General features: G+C 40.3%; 2 protein-coding genes across 2 annotated transcripts; both read right to left on the bottom strand.

Annotated features, from left to right (window-relative positions):
- Positions 1 to 14,977: 14,977 nt before the first annotated feature.
- Positions 14,978 to 17,883, bottom strand: LOC143038157 (uncharacterized). Its single transcript, XM_076207176.1, has 3 exons — positions 17,642 to 17,883; positions 17,112 to 17,359; positions 14,978 to 15,168 (listed from the first exon to the last, which is right to left on the bottom strand). The coding sequence occupies exons 1-3, from the start codon at positions 17,881 to 17,883 to the stop codon at positions 14,978 to 14,980; spliced, it is 681 nt and encodes a 226-aa protein (XP_076063291.1).
- Positions 17,884 to 17,898: 15 nt separating this feature from the next.
- LOC143038156 (zinc finger BED domain-containing protein 5-like) lies at positions 17,899 to 18,615 on the bottom strand. Its single transcript, XM_076207175.1, has one exon. It carries the CDS (start codon positions 18,613 to 18,615, stop codon positions 17,899 to 17,901), a length of 717 nt encoding a protein of 238 aa, XP_076063290.1.
- Between the last annotated feature and the right edge of the window lie 2,559 nt (positions 18,616 to 21,174).

Raw genomic sequence — 21,174 nt, 5'->3', positions numbered from 1 at the left:
CAGAAAAGACCGCCAGTAGGGTTTCGATTAATCAACACCTTTTTCGTGCTTAGGTTCACGTCGCAGAAAAAATGAATAAACAAATAAATAAATAGAACTCAATCACAAATCCCACCACAGTGGACCCATGTTAAAGGTTTCAACCTTTCGAGAAGTGCAGCGCTTAATCAAACTACAGGATTTGCGGGTGGCCAGGAGATCGGAACTAATCTCCTTGCCACACAGATAGTCTTCGGTGGAGTGTAAACCTGTGTCCCCTAAGGACCAGAGTTACGCAGCATTTTTATTTTTATTTTTTATTGGAGACTAATTTCCATTCAGAAAAAAAGACACAACGTTCTATTACTGTTATCTCCTTACCTCCTCTCCTCTCTTCTTCCAGATCCCCATTTATATCTTTCCTCTCTCCTCTCTCTTCTTCCTCCCCCCACTGTTCTTTCCCAACCCAATCTTTTTCTTTCTTACCCCTTCTCCCTCGCTCTTCTTTCTCTCCCTCCTCCTTCCCTCTTCTTCCCCCCTCCTTCCCTCCTCTCTTCTTCCTCACCTCTCCTCCCTCCCTCCTCTTCTTCCTCACCTCTCCTCCCTCCCTCCTCTTCTTCCTCACCCGTCCTTCTTCTCTCCTCTTTCTTCTTTTTCACCCTCCTCCTCCTTCCTCACCCCTCCTCTTTTCCTCCTCTCTCTTCTTCCTCGCCCCTCCTCTCTTTTCTCCCTGCCATCATTTCTCTTTTTATTCACCCCCCTCCTCTCTCCCTCTTCTCTTCTTCTTTCTCCTCCTTTTCCCTTTCTCTTCTTCATCCTCCTTTTACCTCTCTCTTCTCCCTCCTCCCTCTTCTTCCTCCCCCCTCCTCTTTCTTCCTCCGCCCTCCTTCCCTCCTCCCCCTCTTCCCTTTACTCCCTTCATCATACCCCTACTTCGGGTTCCCCGAAGAGATGCACCTGCAGTTCTTGCCGTACGTGTCTTGGAAGCATCAAGCCAGCAACACCCCTTTGGCATTGAGGGCGGCCATGTCACGTCCACGCGAGGGCAAACACACTCAGCGATGCACAAGGGCACCACGTGGAAACACACGGGTAGGGCCACAAGGCCTTTTACGAGATGGATTATTCCGAGTCTGCCAGGCCTGCAGCAGTAAAATTGGAGAATTCTTTTGGATTGACAATACTGGAGGAAGAAAAGGGCAAAAAAGTCCACGCCAGGAGGCGATGAGCAGCTTCGGCCGAAGCCGTCACATTTGCCCTACTATGCGCTTAAGGGACTGTTGGGACAGGTCACAGTCATTACTTTGGAATCGGGAAAGGAGTGCGGGATTTGAACCCACAACTAAGTGAGTGCGAGACCAACACGCTTCCGATGATGCCACCAGTGCCGGAAGAGGAAAGGTTCGAATGCTATGTATAAGGAATTAAAAAAGTTCATAAACACCGAAAACCAGGTCATGATAGGTTTCGATTCGGTTGACCTTAGGTCAGGGGTGGGGGACTCAACCATGGGGAGGAGAAATAACTCCCCAAATAAGGGGGTGGGGGGGTGAATTAGGACTGTAGATTTTTATGTTTCAACCTTCATATTTCTACCAACCACAATCCTACGAATTCTACATAATCTACAGGACTTCATATTTTTTAGGAGCCAGGTCAAATTATAAATGAAAATATTTACTACTTTTTTTTTTTAACTCATAAATGGCTGGTTTGCTGGTGAGTATAGGCCCTATGGTCTCTTGCAGTCTCCTCCATTTTGTATGACACTCCAACACATGGTAGAACGGATGTACAAGGTGACACAAAAGCTCGAGATCCACTCACTGCGCCAAGTGATTTTATTCAGCTGAGGGGCGGCCCTCGAAGGGGCTCAGTGCTCAGGGAATAATGTCGATCTTTTCAAAGTTAGTGACTTTGTCAGCTCCGGTGCTCCTTCCCGTATGTCTTTAAAGTCTTGCCCGTCTGTGTTCACCCAATGTATGGCGTGTTTCTCTTCGCCCAGTGTAATTCAGTTCGCACGGTGTATCTTAATGCGACCAGTGTATTCCACTTTGATTTAGCACTTAGAGTTGACTGCGCGTGTCTTGACAAGTTTGTCGCACATAAACCGAAGGGTTCTGTCTCTCCGTGATACGCCTGACCTGCTCCAGTGATTTACTATCCCACACACTTAATTCTTCTTTTCATTGCCTCTTGGAGACGTGTGTTCAGGCTCGAAGGTACTCCGTATTTCTTTTCCTTATGCTTTGTTCCGCTGCGTCAGTTCCAGACGTTGGTCCACTTACGGAGTTTAGTTGGCTTCTTTGATGGAAACGCTGAATTCTTTTAGTTAGTCGGGAGCTTGCAGTTTTTGGGAGTGTTCTTCGGGAAGCTGGAAGGTCTCTGTATGTCGAGAAAGTGCTGGAGAAGATGGAGTGTCTGCCCAAAGGTTCTTCGGGAGAGGGTTCTTCATCGGCCCTTTTCCGAGGTTTCTTCGACGAAGGGCTTTGTTTGCTCCATGTCTACCCCGTCTTTGTCTGAGCCGAATTCTTTCCTTTCGTCACTTATTTTTCCATTTCCTGGAAAGTGACCCTTCAAGGAGTTCTCCTCCATAGTAGATAATTTTCATTTTTATTATGTTTTTTCGTCTCCATTTCGAGCGTCTACTCGTAAAAATTCCTTTCCGCTTCAGGAGGGTTTTCGGTGAGGAAGAGGGTAATCTGGTTGGAGAGTTTTTCGAACTTCCTGTCCGAGAGCTCGTTCAATAAGGACTTTAGATATCGAAGCCCGTTTGTCCCTTCGTTTCGGGTAGCGTCGTCGTCAATCTCCCTAGACGAAGAAGCACTCTCTTAACCTTTGCAGGATCACAGCGTTTATCTCTGCGGCTGGAACTAGGTCAGACTTTTCTATCGGCTCTTTTTTCTTCTGCAATTTTTCTTCCTTGCGTTTTATCTTTGCTTCTTCACGTTTTTCCTTTTTCTTTTTTTGAGGGTCTTCAAGGAATTCTAATTTATAGACGACGTTTCTTTGACGCTCCCGCTCTCTGATTTCTAGCTCTCTTTGTGGATCAAGTCTGATCACTTTAACCCTCTTCCTCTGAATGGTTTTCCAATCTTCGCCGAGTCTTGAGGCGTTCTCAACTTCATTTATTGAGGGGTCGTAACCTGTCTGTTTCCCTCGAAGCTACGGAATGATATACTTTCCTCCATGTTCTTCCTGTCCTTTTCTTCCAGTGTGGGGACCTTCGGAAGCTTGAGGTCGAGCTGGGTCGCCTCTGCTGAAGTCTCTCATGATTTGGGCTCTCCGGTAGGCGATGTCGTCAAACCGGGTGCTCTGGAAGGCCTTGGCGTCGATCCTGATAGAGGAAGAAGGTCGAATATTCCCTGTTGACATGCGGTGGGACAACTTTTGATATTTGATTATAGTTTTGCGCCACCTGTGAAGAACAGAAACGTCTGACCCCAGATGAAGACCTGACCGGAATCCTCTGGGCACTAGATCCCACGCCTCTTTCTAATCCTTTAGTTATCAAGGAATACGTTTCAAACTTGGTTGTGGCATACATCAGGAGATATTTTTATTTATCTTTTATCTATTCAGTCATTTATTTATATATTTTATTCGCTTATTTCTTCAATTGACCTAAATCGATCTGACCAAAACAGTATCTTTGCCGGTTGATTATCCATCCATATCTTTCTCATGTGGGTAATGAAATTGTGTGTGTGTGTGTGTGAGTATTATATACATATATATATATATATATATATATATATATATATATGCTTACATACTAACATGTACATACATAATTATATGATGTATATATATATACATATAATGTATACGTATATATTTATACATATATATATATATATATATATATAATATACATATATAATATACACACATATTCTGCATGTATACATATATATACATATATATATATATATATATATATATATATATAGATATATATATAAACACACACACCTGCAGGGTAAGAGCACTGTCATAACACGAACTGACCTCCTCAGGTGGCTTATAATTACAGCCAGAGGATCCAGATAAAGGAAATTGCCTCAGGCGCTAAGCTCCATCTGTATTACCAGCTGCACCTCACCACCGGGGACACCAGCTGAGCGGACGCGAAAGTACAGTATTACATGAAAATATAAACAAATAAGTAATCATAAGCTCTCTGTAATTGCCCTCAGTTTAAATATTCAATATCCTGCTCGGTCACTGATATGCCACTTTTGTTCTTGTGCAACCATTGCAACATTGAATGTTGGCTCACGAATAAGATGGAGATAGTTTTCTAACCGTAGTATAGAAGGCGCCCAAGCCATTATGCCGATTTTTGTCTACCATAGCCTCTGTCTTGTCTGTCTGCCCATCCATTATAACAAAATCTGTCACACTCAACGTCGACAGGTTTTTCACACACAAACACACACACACACACACACACTCATCGTCGACAGGTTTTTCACACACAAACACACACACACACACACACACACACACACACACACACACACACACACACACACACACACACACACAGACACACGCACACACACACACACACACACACACACACACACACACACACACACTTATATTTCTCTACAATGTTATATTCTCATTGTAACTAATTTATATTCGATTAAAACACTCCGGTACTGTCTATATTTTATGTATATGAATCTACACACTGCTCTCATGCATTGTGTGCATGTATGTGCGTGCATGTGTGCGTGTACATGTGTGTGTGTGTGTGTGTGTGTGTGTTTGCCTAATTGTAGTGTACGGGAAGGGGAGCTATGCTCGTGGTGTCCCGTCTTCATATCTCGTTTTGTCTAGACTGCTTTTAAATTCGTGTATTGTTTTTGCATACACCACTTACTCATCGAATTTGTTCCAAACATCTATCACCCTGTGGGGAAAGCTGTTCTTTTTCAGGTCTCTTCTATAACTGTCCTTCTTGATTTTCTTTCTGTGTCCTCTTGTATCTCTGCTATCCCATTTTATTAGATCCTCGCTATCAATAGTTTCTTTGCCTTTGATGATTCTATAGATAGTTATTAAGTCTCCTCTCTCTCTTCTTTGTTCTAATGTCTGTAATTCCAGTTTTGCTAGTCTCTCTTCATATGATAGTTCTGAAAGTGTTGGTGCCAGTTTCGTAATTGCTCTTTGTATTCTTTCAAGTTTTGTTATACTTTTTTTTTTGTATTTGGTAACCACGTCGTCGCTGCATACTCCAATCTTGGTCTTATCGAAGTGACTAGTATTTTCTTCACCATTTCTTCATCCAAGTATGTAAATGCCACTTTGATTGTTCTTATTAAATTATAAGTTTCTCCAAAAATCTTGTTTATATGTTTCCCAGGGGACATATTATTCATAATAATGTCTCCCTGGTCCTTCTCATTTTCTACTTTTTTTATTTCTTCCTCTCCCAATTTATATGATCCCACTATTCTTTTTTTGCTTCTTCCAAATACCATTATACTACACTTCTTAATATTGAATTCCATCTCCCACTTCCTACTCCATTCCCATACTTTATTGAAATCACTCTGTAATGACTCACAATGTTCTTCAGAGTTCATTTTTTTCAACAGTTTTGCATCATCCGCAAAGAAGCTCATATAACTTTCAATTCCTTTATCCATGTCATTTATATGTATAGCAAACATTATTGGGGCCAGAACTGTTCCTTTGAGGAACACCACTTATCACTTCATCCCAATTAGAGTGTTTGTCTCTTTATCACTACTCTCATTTTTCTTTCTTGTAAAAAGTCTTCCATCCATTTCAGCAGTTTGCCCTGTATTCCTCCTGCAGTCTCTAATTTCTTATGCAACTTCTTATGTGGTACTTTGTCAAAAGTTTTTTTTTTAAGTCTAGAAATGCACAATCAGCCCATCCATCTCTTTCTTGTATTATATCTATTAGCCTTGAATAGAAACACATTAAGTTTGTGACGCATGATCGTCCTTGTCTGAATCCAAATTGCCTTGGATTTAGCACGTTGTTTTTTTTCTAAATGCCTTACCCATCTACTTTTGATAATTCTTTCACAAATTTTTGCTATTGTACTTGTTAGAGAGACTGGTCTATAGTTAGTAAGGTCTTCTTTATTTACACCTTTATATATAGGTACTATATTTGCTCTTTTCCAATCTTTTGGAACTTTTCCTTCCATCAAGGAACTGTTTATTATGCTACTTACTAGTGTGTACGTCCCCTAAAAATAACGGGATTTAATATCACACGTTTGAATGTCATATAATGGTATAGATTAAATTTCCGATCATTAAGTGCAGAAAATATAAGAAAATTCAGTTAACACAAAAATATTTATTCCAGTAAAAAACAAAGCAAATATGTACAAAATATATACGCAAAGCATTATATGAACACAAAAGCCTTTATTGCAAAAGTTCTTGCTAAACAATATTACCGCGCATATTGAAGACAAGTACAGAAAATACAACTGCTAAAATTCGTCGGTCCTGTTTTCTCTTCTTTAATACTCCTCATTGTATCATACTTATAAATATCTATATCAATAATATTCATCTTGCTGTTTTCATATCACTCTATTTACAAACGAAGCCTTATTTCTTCTCGCATGCCATAGAAAACTAATCTCAAGCATTGATGACGTCATGTCGATTCTCTCTGACCACAAGATGCCGCGCTGGAGAATTAGCAGGTACGTCCACCCTCAACACGAATCGATTTATCTTTTGTCAAGTATTGAAGATGTATTTTTGCTTCTGTATAATTTAACAGACTTAATATTAACATTATATCATTCCATTGGACAGTATTATGGGCTATAATATAGTCACAAAAATACGGGCTGATTACCTTACCCGTAGGAGTTTTCGTTGAAGTCTCTACAGTATCTATATGAAATATATATCGTACTAATTACCTTCGATAAGTGCACGGCGCCGTGGTGTGACAAAAACAAAAGAGCATCAAATTTACATTGCCTTGATTCATTAATTTATTCTCACGATGCGGACACCAAACAAACACTTGGGTATTATATATATAGAAGATACCCCCTCTGATTGGCTGGTCCTCAGTCGTGACGTCATATCTCTTCCTCTTGTCTCCTCTTCTGATTGGCTGGCCCTCAGTCGTGACGTTATATCTCTTATTCTGATTGGCTGGTCCTCAGTCGTGACGTCATATCTCTTCTGATTGGCTGGTCCTCAGTCGTGACGTCATTTATTCTTACGATGCGGACACCGCACACACACTTGGGTATTGTATATATAGATTTTGTCTGCCAGTTCATTCCTGCAATCTTTCAAAATCCAGTTTGCTATTTCATCTGGTCCATGCGATTTTCTGACATCAAGATTACTCAAGTGTTTCATTATTTCATTCCTTGTTACTTCTATTTCTTTCATAGGGGGGACTTTCTCCTCCCATTCGATATCTCTAGGTTGTATGTTCTCCCTTGTAAACACCGATCTAAAATGCTTGTTCATAATTTTTGCCATTTCTATTTCCTCTGTGTATTCAGCTCCTCCTTGTCGTAGTTTCTCTAATTCTTGTTTGTTTTACATTTTGTTGTTTACAAATCTGTAAAATAGTTTTGGTTGATCTTTACATTTTTCTATGACATCTTTTTCATATTTTCTCTTTTCCTCTCTGGACGCTTGTACATATTCATTTCTATAACTAGTATATATTTTCCATTTTTCAGGTCTTTTGTCTTTTTCACTTTGTCCAGGCTTTATCTCTTTTATCTTTTAACTCCCTACAACTTTTGTTGTATCAGCACTTTACATATTCTTTTTCTTGATTTTGTCTTGGGACATACTTTTCAACTCCTTTATAAATTTTTGTCAAAATATTCCATTTCTCTTCCACTGTTGTTTCCTCTTTGTACATTCTTTCCCAGTCTTCTTTTTTAAATAATTCTCTTATTTTATAATTTTTTTCAAACATCAATCTTCCTTTTCTATATTGTTCGTTTCTTTTCATGTATTCTTCCTCATTTAGTTCCAGTTCAACCAATATGTGGTCACTTTTACTTATTGGTGTCTTATATTCAATCTTTTACACTATTTCAGGTTCTGATGTGATTATTAGGTCCAGTCTCGATGGTTCTTCATTTCTATACCTAGTGTTCTCTGAATTCATTGCGTCATTGTATGGCCAATAATCATCTCAAGCAGAACATTTCCCTATGAGTCGTTTCCACCCTTTACTGTCATCTCTTCCCAGCAGACTTCTTTGCAATTAAAGTCGCCCATTATAACTATTCTTCCTCCATCTTCCATTATCTTATTTAATGTTATCCTTGTGTCTTCTAACATACTTTTATACTCTCTTTCATCCCACGAGGCCGTTTTAGGAGGCACATAATTTATTACAAACTTTCTGCTCTCACTATCTCTGTCTTCCACTTCCATCATAATCATATCTACTTTATTTTTTCCATATGTAACATTCCTCACATTTATATCCTTCTTAGTCAGGAACATAACTCCACCCCCTTGTTTTGTCTTTCTGTTTCTAATCCAATAATTATATGCACCATGTCGTACACTGTTGGGTGGTAGTGGACCTTTTAATTTTGTCTACAATTCCCATTATGTCCGGTTCTTTTTCCTTCAGATAATCATTCAGTTCGTTCAAGCCTGTTATTAATCCATCTATATTTGTGTAAGACACTCTTAATTTTCTTCTACTTCCATTGTATTTTTGTTTCCCTTTTTTGTTTTTTCTGTTGTGATCCATCTACTCACTTTCATATTCACCACTCTCCAATAGAATTCCTTTTTTTCTGACTCTGTTCTTTTCTCGTTTTTTTTTCTTATCTTGTCTTTTCGTTTTTTCCTCCTCTCTTTCCTCTTTATTCATTTCTCTTTTTATCCATACCTTTTTATATTGTTCACTGTCTGTTAGTTTCCCTGTTTTTGCTAAGATATTTGCTGCTGTCGTTTGTGACCTGAATTTAATTTTAATTGGTGTGGTCTTATCTGTACTATATTTCCCGATTCTACACATTTCTTCAATTTGTTTCCCTACTTCAGGTTCATCTTCCTGAACTAATTCTAATATATTGTTTACTTTTTCTTTTTCCTCCTTAATTCTCGTAGTCCTGTTTAAGTTATACTTCTCTTCCATCGCTAATATAATCATACATTTCTTTTTATCTGCTAAGTCTCTTACTCTATTCTCCTTTCCCCTCATTACTTTAATAACTGTATTTTCAGTTTGTTCTTTCATCTGCTGTGTCACTATGTCGTTAAATGCAATTTTATTGTTCTCTTGGACATTCTTCCAACCGTGTGCTTCTTTTGCTATGGACTCTTTATTCTCTCTATTATTCCTCTTTAATTCCTCATTCTCATCTTTTACTTCCTTTAACTATTTTTTCAATTCTTCTACTTCTTTAGTTAGGTTTTGGTTTTCCTTCTTTAATTGTTGCAATTTATCAACTCGCTGTGCAATCTGTGTGAGTTGACCTAGCCTACTTTCCCAGTGTTGAGACATTTTTTCTAGTCTTTCCTCTAGCCTTGCTAATCGGGGGAGGTTGGCATCCCCCCCCCCCTTCATTAAATCAATTGAAATGATTATCTTCACTTTCCATTTTGTTGTTCTTATTTATATTTCTAAACTTAATGATTTTACTGAAATTATTCCGTTCACCTGCGTCAGCTGAGGATCTTTTGTTGACTTTTTTTCCGTCAAGTGGAGCCCGTGCGCCCCCTTCCTCATTTCCTTCCATTTCCCTCGGTAATCCCTCCCCTTCTCCTTTTTCATCACCTTACCACTACACCACGAGCTTTCCCCTTCCCTATAATACAAAAAGGTACTTCCTCGTTATTGAGATCCACGAAAATTTCCCTTCTTCTTCGGAGCTCCAATCTTCGCTATGAATAGGTCTACGTGTGTGTATGTGTGTGTGTGTGTATGCGTATGTGTGTGTATATTTATATATACAATATATATATATATATATAATATTTAAACAACCACCACTCTAATCCTACTCGCGACGACTTTGACTCACTTCTCTGTCTCCAAGGGTCTCCGTGGCTGCAAGACGCCTCATCCGGTCGCCGTTTGATCCGCGCGGGCGGCAGCGGCTGTGGTTGCTGTCATTTGGAAGTTTTCCTTTCCAGTTTCTTTGGCCATCTCGCCCGGGGGCTGCTTCCGCCGACGTAACCCAATTCCAAAGGCCTCTGGCTGTTCTCTTGAAAAGAGGGAGGAGGAAGGGGGGAGTTGTTCTCCGATGAATAAGGAATAACAGATCAAAATTTGTAGTGGGCATTAACACGTCGAAGAGAATGCCGATTTTTTATTTTTTTTTATTTGTCTATTATTATTATTTTTTTGCTAGTAGTGGTCTAATTGAAGTTATCTGGCGCTGAAAAAACTACATTGAGTTCCACGTAATGTATTATATATATATATATATGTATATATAGTTTGTGCCGTTAAACCACACACACACACATATATATATATATATATATATTCGTAAATAGCTGGAGTCCAGGAACCATTTTTATGGGAGAAAGTATACGCTGGACTCGACGTTCGTCAATTTATTCCGACGTTTCGAACCCTGTCCGGGGTTCGTCTTCAGGGTAATACAGTGGTAGCAATGGAAATGTACATAAATAGGGGGAATTTGGTACACTGGGACAGGTCTCCACAGTAACCGTTATAATCCAACGCAGTTAAACCAAATCAAAAACACAAATGAGAAACAAATATAAATAAAACTGTAAAATAACAAGTGCAATACTTCCTTGAAAACATTCACCGAGTTTATCATAGAAAAAAAAATATATAAAGAAAATACAGTGAAAGTTGTAAGAATTCAACCCGCTACCGATGGGTCGCCCCACTGTGCACCCCCGTGGAACAAATGTCCCGCGTAGCATGTATTATCACGAATAAAAGAAATTGGAACAAGAACACAAAATCCATCAATATCATAAACATGCAAAAAAGGAAGAGTACACATTGAAATAAATAAGAAATGCAGTGTGAAAAAATGTTCCCCAAGATTGGGTATAAAAGCTGTATGACGTGGCATGCCACAACGATACGCGGAACAAAAGTCATGTAACGCATGCCACCACCGTTAGTAAATTTCATAAATAAATAAAATTACATACATAAAAATGAAAATAAAATGGAATGATACAAAACACATCAAGAAACACACTACCGTCTTAATATGTTTATGTTGTGTGATTTATTTGTTTTTGTTTCGACATGACGGTAGTGTGTTTCTTGATGTGTTTTGTATCATTCCATTTTATTTTCATTGCTTGAGAGATCACCGAACATCCAACGCATTAGTGGTTCATGCGGCGAGCTATGGACATTTACCCAAAAGTGACGGAGTAGAAATATTACAGCGAGGATTAGACAAGAAGAAACGAAAAATAGTCGAGGCAGCTTTCATAACATCCCAGCCCAGCTGTAACCATCGGGATGATTTTATTAATCTTTCCAAAATGTCCGGCTGGATGGTCCTACGGGAGTTGAAGGGGGTGAGAGAGAGGAATGGGGTAGGTTAGGAAAGGAACGTGGCATGATGCGAGTTATAGATTGTTGACCCCGCAGGAGAAAATAAATAAATAGATAAATAAATAAAATAAAATAAAATAAAAACTCAATCACAATTCCCACCAGAGTGGACCCATGTTAAAGGTTCCAACTTTTCAAGAAGTGCAGCGCTTAAAATGCACACTGATTAATCACACAGTACAGGATTTGCGTGTGGCTAGGAGTTCGGAACTGATCTCCTTGCCACACAGACAATCTTCTGTGGTGTGTAGACCTGTGTTCCCTAAGGACCAGAGTTACACAGCATTTTTTATGGTTGGAGACTAATTTCCATTCAGAAAAAAAGGGTTTTACATCAAGTTCTCTTCCTATTTTCTCTTTTCCCTTCTTCCTTACTTCCTCTCCTCTTCCAGATCCCCATTCATACCCTCCCTCCCTCCCTCCCTCCCTCCCTCCCATCTCTTTCTCCTCATCCCTCCTATCTCTTCTTTCTCCCCTCCTCTATTCTTTTTCACACTTCCTCTCTCTTCTTCGTCCCCCTCCTCTCTCTTCATCCTCCTCTCCTCTCTCTTCTTCCTCCCCCTCCTCTCTCTTCTTCCTCCTCTCCTCTCTCTTCTTCCTCCTCTCCTCTCTCTTCTTCCTCCTCTCCTCTCTCTTCTTCCTCATCCTTCCTCTCTTCTCTTCCTCCCTCTCCTCTTCTTTCTCACCCCTCCTCCTCTCTCTTCTTCCTCCCCCAATTCTCTCTTCTTTCTCATCCCCTCCTCTCTCTTCTTTCTCCCTCCTCCCTCTTCTTCCTTACCCCTCCTCCCTCCCTATTCTTTCTCCCCTCTTCCCTTCCTCTTCTTCGCCCCTCTTCCTTCCCTCCTCTCTCTTCTTCTTCCTCACACCCCTCCTCCCTCCCTCACACCTTTCCCTCATTTTTCCTCATCCCCTCCTCTCACTTCTTCCTCTCCCTCCCTCCCTCATCTCTCTTCTTTCTAACCCTCCTCCTTACCACCTCTCTCTTCTCCCTCCCCCTCCTCCTTCCCTCCTCTTTCTTCTTCTTCACCCCTCCTTCTTCTTTCCTCCGCCCTCCTTCTTCCCTCCTCTCTCTTCTTCCTCCTCCCCCCTCTTCCCTTTACTCCCTTCATCATACCCCTACTTCGTGGTTCCCCGAAGAGATGCACCTGCAATTCTTGTCGTACATGTCTTGTAAGCATCAAGCCAGCAGCACCCTTTTGGCATTGAGGGCGGTCATGTCACGTCTACGCGAGGACAGACACACTCAGCGATGCACAAGGGCACCACGTGGAAACACACGGGTAGGGCCACAAGACCTTTTACGAGATGGATTGTTCCGAGTCTGCCAGGCCTGCAGCAGTAAAACTGGAGAGTTCTTTCGGATTGACGACGATGGAAGAAGAAAAGGGCGAGAAGCCTACACCAGGAGGCGACGAGCAGCTGCGGCCGAAGCCGTCACCTTTGCCCTACTATGCGCATAAGGGACTGTTGGGACAGGTTAGTCATTGCTTGGGAATCAGAAATGGAGTGCAGGATTTGAACCCATAACTTAGCGAATGCGAGACCAGCACGCTTCCGATGACACCACCAGTGCCGGAAGAACAAAGGTTTCAATGTCATTTATAAGGAATCAAAAACAGTTCATAAACACCGAAAACCAGGCCATGATAGGTTTCGTTTGGCTGACGTTAGGTCGGGGGGGGGGGCGTTCAACCATAGAGGGGGAATTACCTCCCTGTGGAGGTTAGAATTTCGGGTTCCAAATAGGGGGTGGGGGTAATTAGGACCGTAGATTTTTCATGCTTCAACCTTCATATTTCTACCAACCACAATCCTACGAATTCTACATAAACTACAGGACTTCATATTTTTGAGGAGCTAGATCAAATTATAAATGAAAATATTCACTTCGTTTTTTTTTTGTTTTTTTTTTTTTTATAAAGAAAAACACATAAATGTCTGTTGGTGAGTGTAGGCCTTATGGTCTCTTGCAGCCTCCTCCATTTTTATGACACTCCGACACATGGTAGAACGGATGTACAGGGTGACACAAAAGCTCGAGAACCACTCACTGCGCCAGGTCATTTTATTCAGCTGAGGGGCGGCCCTCGAAGGGGCTCAGTGCTCAGGGAATACTGTCGATCTTTTCAATGTTAGTGACTCTGTCAGCTCCGGTGCTCCTTCCCGCATGTCTCAAAGTCTCGCCCGTCTGTGTTCACCCAATGTATGGCGTGTTTCTCTTCGCCCAGTGTAATTCAATTCGCACGGTGTATCTTAATGCGACCAGTATATTCCACTTTGATTTAGCACTTAGAGTTGACTGCGCGTGTCTTGACAAGTTTGTCGCACATAAACCGAAGGGTTCTGTCTCTCCGTGATACACCTGACCTGCTCCAGTGATTAATATCTCACACACTTGATTCTTCTTTCCATTGCCTCGTGGAGACGTGTGTTCAGGCTCGAAGGTACTCCGTATTATCTTCTTTTCCTAATGTTTTTTTTTTCCGCTGCGTCAGTTCCAGACGTTGGTCGGTTTACGGACTCTAGTTGGCTTCTTTGATGGAAACGCTGAATTCTTTTAGTCAGGAGCTTGCAGTTTTTGGGAGTGTTCTTCGGGAAGCTGGAAGGTCTCTGTATGTCGAGAAAGTGCTGGAGAAGATGGAGTGTCTGCCCAAAGGTTCTTCGGTAGAGGGTTTTTAATGGGCCCTTTTCTGAGGTTTCTTCGACGAAGGGCTTTGTTTGCTCCTTGTCTACCACCTCTTTGTCTGAGCCGAATTCTTTCCTTTCGTCACTTATTTTTCCATTTCCTGGAAAGTGACCCTTCTAGGAATTCTCTTCCATAGCAGATAATTTTCATTTTTATTATCTTTTTTTCGCCTCCATTTCGAGCGTCTGCTCGTAAAAATTCCTTTCCACTTCGACAGGGTTTTGGGCGAGGAAGAGGGTAATCTCCTTGGAGAGTTTTTTGAACTTCCTGTTCGAGAGCTCGTTCAATAAGGACTTTATATATGGAAACCCGTTTGTCCCTTCGTTTCGGGTAGCGTCGTCGTCAATCTCCCTAGACGAAGAAGCACTCTCTTAATCTTTGCAGAATCACAGCATTTACCTCAGCGGCTGGAACTATGTCAGACTTTTCTATCGGAATTGTTTTCTTCTGTAATTTTCCTTCCATGCGCTTTATCTTTGCTTCTTCCCGTTTTTCCTTTTTCTTTTTTTGTGGGTCTTCAAGGAATTCTAATTTATAGACTACGTTCCGTTGACGCTCCCGCTCTCTGATTTCGAGCTCTCTTTGTGGATGAAGTCTGATCACTTTAACCCTCTTCCTTTGTGTCGCTTTCCGATCTTCGCCGAGTCTTGAGGCGTTATCGACTTTATCTCTTGAGGGGTCGTAACCTACCTGTTTCCCTCGAAGCTGCGGGATGATGTACTTCCCTTCACGTTCTTCCTATCCTCCTTTTCCGGTGTGGGGACCTTCAGAAGCTTGGAGGCTCTTCGCACGATGATTAGGTCGAGCTGGGTCGCCTCTGCTGGAGTCTCTCATGATGTATGCTCTCCGGGAGGCGATATTGTTGAACCGGGTGGTCTGGAAGGCCTTGGCGTCGATCCTGCTGATGTAGGAAGAAGGTCGACTAGTCGCTGTTGACATACGGTTGGACAACTTTTGATATTTGATTATGGTTTTGCGCCACCCGTGAAGAACAGAAACGTCTGACCCCAGATGAAGACCTGACCGGAATCCTCTGGGCACTAGATCCCACGCCTCCTTCTAACCCTTTAGTTGTCAAGGAATACGTTTCAAACTTGGTTGTGGCATACATCAGGAGATATTTTTACAGTATTTATCTTTTATCTATTCAGTCATTTATTTATCTATTTCATTTACTTATTTCTTCAATTTCCCTAAATCGATCTGACCAAAACAGTATCTTTGCTGGTTGGTTATCCATCCATATCTCTCCCACGTGGGTAATGTAATTGTGTGTGTGTGTGTGTGTGTGTGTGTGTGTGTGTGTATTATATATATATATATATATATATATATATATATATATATATGCTTACAAACTAACATGTACATACATAAGTATATAATGCATATATATATTGTATACATATTATATGTATAATATACACATATATATACTGCATGTACATATATATAAAAACACACACACACCTGCAGGGTAAGAGCACTGTCATAACACGAACTGACCTCCTCAGGTGGCTTATAATTACAGCCAGAGCATCCAGATAAAGGAAATTGCCTCAGGCGCTAAGCTCCATCTGTATTACCAGCTGCACCTCACCACCGGGGACACCAGCTGAGCGGACGCGAAAGTATTACATGAAAATATACACAAATAAGTGATTATATGCTCTCTGTAATTGCACTGAGTTTAAATATTCATTATCCTGCTCGGTCACTGATATGCCGCTTTTGCTCTTGTATAATCATTGCAACATGGAATTTTGGCTCACGAATAAGATGGATATAATTTTCTAACTTAACTTAGTATAGAAGGCGTCCAAGCCATTATGTCGATTTCTGTCTACCCTTGACTCTGTCTTGTCTGTGTGCCTATCCATTTTAACAAAATCTATCACACTCATTGTCGGAAGGTTTTTTACACACACACACACACACACACACACACACACACACACACACACACACACACACACACACACACACACACACACACACACTTATATTTCTCTATAATGTTATATTCTCTTTGTAACTATATTCGATTAAAACACTCCGATACTGTCTATGTTTTAAGTATATGAATGTACACACTGCTCTCATGTGTTGTGTGTGTGTGTGTGTGCGTCCATGTGTGTGCGTCTATGCGTGCGTGTCTATGCGTGCGTGTACATGTGTGTGTGTGTATGTGTGTGTGTGCGTGTGTGTGTGTGTGTGTGTGTGTGTGTACATTATATGTGTGGCATAGAACTTATGCGTGTCAGCTTATTTTCTTAATTGTATTTTCTGATAAAGAATCGGAATTAACTTGTAGTACTTCACTTTCTACTTATGCGTGTACGTACACAGTATATTTGTATGTATTCATATACATGTGCATGTATGCATGAATACATATACATGTGTGTCAGAGGTCACAGCAGTATATCAGATTATGTGTTGCTGTTATGGCCAGTGGTTTTCCAACGCTTGTCTCTCTGCGCACGATATCGTCCCGCTAGGCCTACAAGAGTTCCCAGTTCTTGTTCTAAAGCAGTGGTTCTTAACCTTTTCATTACCACGCCCCCCCTACGAACTACTATTTTTTCACGCCCCCTTGCATATATAGGTAAATATTATTCTCTAATTTATTAATAGAATAGAAACGGCAATGTCTTTTTAGTCCATTTATTAAGTATAAATTGCAATAATTTGATATTTGACACTTACGAATAGGTACATGATTAATGAGATATTTGGCACTGCTTCTTCGCTACCAGATCTAGAATACGCGGTCGAATGCTCGAGAGTGCACAACGCAAGTCGCCTTCAACGTTGAGGCAGTTTCTGTACTAAGTCTTGATAGAAACGAGTGTGGAAAATGCCGTTTCACACATATATGTGGATCCAAACATTGTTAGAATCAGAAGAGCCTTGTGTGAGGTCAAAGAGTAAACATGAAGGTATTTGACCCAGAAAGTCTCCAAATACATATCTTTGAAGTCTTCTTTAGCTGTGGAGTCGAACTTCAACTCTAGGAACTCTTCTTGGACTTCTTTAGCTACATCAGCTACTTCACATTGAAATGGATTCCTGATGAATTCCCATGCTTCACACTTGTCGTCTATATCTGGGAAGTATCTGACGAATTCCGATTTCAAGTCACTTAGATGAGTGATTATTTGCTCTTTTAACTCAGAGTTGAGGTTACTGTCAGCGAGAGCCGTATCTAAGTTTCTAAAACTGGCTACATTTCCCTGTAGAACTCGACATTTCCAAAGATTGAGTTTGGCCGTCAAGGTACGAATGGTGTCATGGTGCACGAGGATATTGATGTTTTTTCCTTATAGTTTGAGGTTCACATCATTCAGTGCCTCAAAAATATCCACCAGGTAGGCTAAGGTTGCATGAAAGCCTTCAAACTGAAATTTGTCATAAAGGTCTACTTTCTGCTGTGAATCTAGAAATATTTCTACTTCTTCTCGTAACTCATAAAGCCTTCCAAGCATATTTCCTTTTGACAACCATCGCACGTTCGTGTGAAAAAGCAAGGCTTCATGTTCGGATTCCATATCCTTAAACAGCAGTTTAAAAAGACGACTGTTCAAGGCTCCAGCTTTGACAAAATTGACAATCTTGATAGCCACATTCAAGACGTCCATCATTTCAACAGGCAAAGTTCAGGATGCTAAGGCTTCCCGATGAAGTATGCAGTGTGTACTCATTACGGAAGGATTTCTTTCTTTCACCTTTGTGACAAACCCAGACCGTAAACCACGCATGGCTGGTGCTCCATCAGTACACACTCCTACCAGCGACTCCCAAGAAAGCTGATTTTCCTGGAAAAAATCTGATATAACATCAAAAATAGCTTCTGCTGTTGTGAAACTTTCCATCTGGTGACAGAACATAATTTCCTCTTTTATATTATTGCCTGATACAAAACGAGCATACATCAGAAGCTGAGAACACTGAGCGACATCAGTCGTTTCATCACACTGGATGGCAAAAACAGGGGAGGCTCTTACTTGGTCGAGAGTCTGAACTTTGATATCTTGAGATAATTCATCTATCCTTTTCTTGACTGTATCATTTGACAGAGAAATCTGGTAAAGCTTATTTGCACTATATTTCCCCAAAACGAGTTCTGCTGCACATAATATACTTGGTTTTATGAGAGACTCTCCAATGTTATGACTCTTCTTGCTCTTTGCAATCAACATAGCGATCTCATAGGAAGTCTCAACAACCTTTGAAGATTGCTGCCGAAATGACCCACTGTCGTCCAGTTTAGCTCGCTTCAAGGTGTCTTTTTTAGTTTCAAAGAATGCCTTCGGCTTGTCAACTAAAGCAGGATGTGATGTCCTCAAGTGGCGTTCCAGGCGTGAAGGCCGCATTCCATCATTGCTCAGTCTTGTAATATATCACACACTGTGGAACCTCGGCGTCACCCCTTTGGAGAGACACAAATCCAAATCGAATGTAATCTTCAATGTACTTCCGTTTCTTAGCACTCATTGCAAAATACTTGGATGTTTTGTATCTATGTAAATATGTAGAACAAATGAGGCCAACACAACAATAAGCAATAATCACACAACGACTGGTGAAATGCAATTGTCTCAGTCACACCGTCCCACACATTGATAGCATCGTGCGAGAATTTACTAGCCAATCAGCTTCCGTCGTATCATGACGTCATCGTACGATTCAACCGACGAAGACAACCTCGGAAGAAACACTCTGCCTAAACGGGTCTCACTCTAACGGTTCATTAGTAAGAATTCTGTAATAATTCATATGCTTATGCTTATAGTACTGGCCCATGCTGTTGTAAAAGTAATCACTAACTGGAAAAACTTATACTTTTCACCTGAAAGCTCACCCCCCCCCCCTTGGAAATGATCCACGCCCCCCTGGTTAAGAATCACTGTTCTAAAGGGTAGTAGCCGTAGGTCACGGGTCCAGCACGTGATCCATGATCATGATGTAATCATACCGACGATTGTATATATATATATATACATATATATATACATATGTATATATACATATATATATACATAAATATATATATATATATACATATGTATATATACATATATATACATATATATATATATACATATGTATATATACATATATATATATATACACATATATATATACATATATGTATATATACATATACTGTATATATATATATATATATATATGTGTGTGATTATATATATATATATGTGATTATATATATATATATGATATATATATATATATACATATGTATATATATATAACATATATATATATATATGTATAAATATATATATGTATACATATAGATATATATATACATATATATATATATATTTAATGTAACTTTGTTACGGGTTAGCTGGGTTCGAATCCTCGGCTCATCTATGTTTCAATTTCCAACGGATGACTCCTTCGAGTGATTCTCAGTCTCGTTTGCGATGGTACGGAATTAAAAGTGATATGTGGTTGGAGAAAGATATTAATTGATCACTGGGAACCATTCAGTGTGTATATATAAAATATCCCACGTGCACATACGTACAATACGCTCTATCATGGCAAAGATGGGTTGAATGCGATATTTCGTGTAGGTGTATGTAATTCGAGCATACAAATATAAGAAAGTCGTACTCAACTTATATCTCTCTTGATAGCGTATTGGGTTACGTCAATGTAACTTTGTTACGGGTTAGCTGGGTTCGAATCCTCGGCTCATCTAGGTTTCAATTTCCACGGATGCCTCTTTCGAGCGATTCTCAGTCTCGTTTGCGATGGTACGGAATTAAAAGTGATATATGGTTGGAGAAAGATATTAATGGATCACTGGGAACCATTCAGTGTGTATGTATATATATATATATATATATATATATATATATATATACATATATATATATATGTATATACATATATATATATATGGAGGTGAGATGGCAAAATGAAACGTTAAGGCTAGAGTATGGAGCTTTATTCAGAACCAGACGTTTCAGTTCTGAATAAAGCTCCATACTCTAGCCTTAACGTTTCATTTTGCCACCTCACCTTCATATTTGTCTGTTTACATATATATATATATATATATATATATATACATATATATACATATGTATATACATATATATATGCATGCGTTGTTAAAGTCAACAGCTGAGATAGCATTATTCTGTTTATAGAATATCATTTCTATGTTACGCACCAATGTGCGGTCGTCTGGATGCAGATTTCTGAGTAGAGTACTGAAGTCCATGGTGTTTCCCTCTAGACGTCTTTCGGCTCTAATTAGCCATCTTCAGGAGGTGTCTGGTTGAATTGTTGACAGAGAATCAGAATCTCAATCTCAATCTCTAGGAAAGACCACCCGCTTGCGCTGGATCGGGTTTTGTGGGAGGGGAAGAATGTCTGTAAGAAAATGAAAAGATAGTAGCGTATAAAAGAGGATTGCCACCGGGCGATTTGCGAGCGATTAGAGGTTTATTGGTGGTCGTGGCTCGGGAGAAATGGACCAGGAGCTTGGACGGAGGTGCTGACGTCGGGGTTAGGATTATGATCACCAACGAAAGTTTAGAAAATGGTAGGAGGCGTAGTAGTAGAGAAAGGTGGAAAACGGAAAAATCTTTAGTTGGAGTTAAACTGAAATGAGAAGATGTAGAAGAGAAAGTTAGAAAGGAAGCGAATTTTAGTCGAAGAAAAAGTAAGTGTAGATGTTTGTGCGTGTGGCGTGGCTATGTTCGTGAGAGGTGTGTGCGTGTATCTTACGGGAAGTGAGTAGAGTTCACTTCCCGTGTGTGGAGCGCGTTCCTGTTAAGCCACAGGTGGGGCGTGCGTTGCCTGTTTTTCCCCAGGTTGGGTTTGAGTTCCTGAAGAGTTGATTCAGTGGCGGTGCGAGGGGGGGCAGGCGGGCGGTGTAAACCCGCCTGCCG

This window comes from Oratosquilla oratoria, chromosome 23, assembly GCF_046742065.1.
Source record: "Oratosquilla oratoria isolate Oo_2021 chromosome 23, ASM4674206v1, whole genome shotgun sequence".
Taxonomy (NCBI): Eukaryota; Metazoa; Arthropoda; class Malacostraca; order Stomatopoda; family Squillidae; genus Oratosquilla; species Oratosquilla oratoria.
This window is presented reverse-complemented; position numbering and strand designations above follow the sequence as displayed.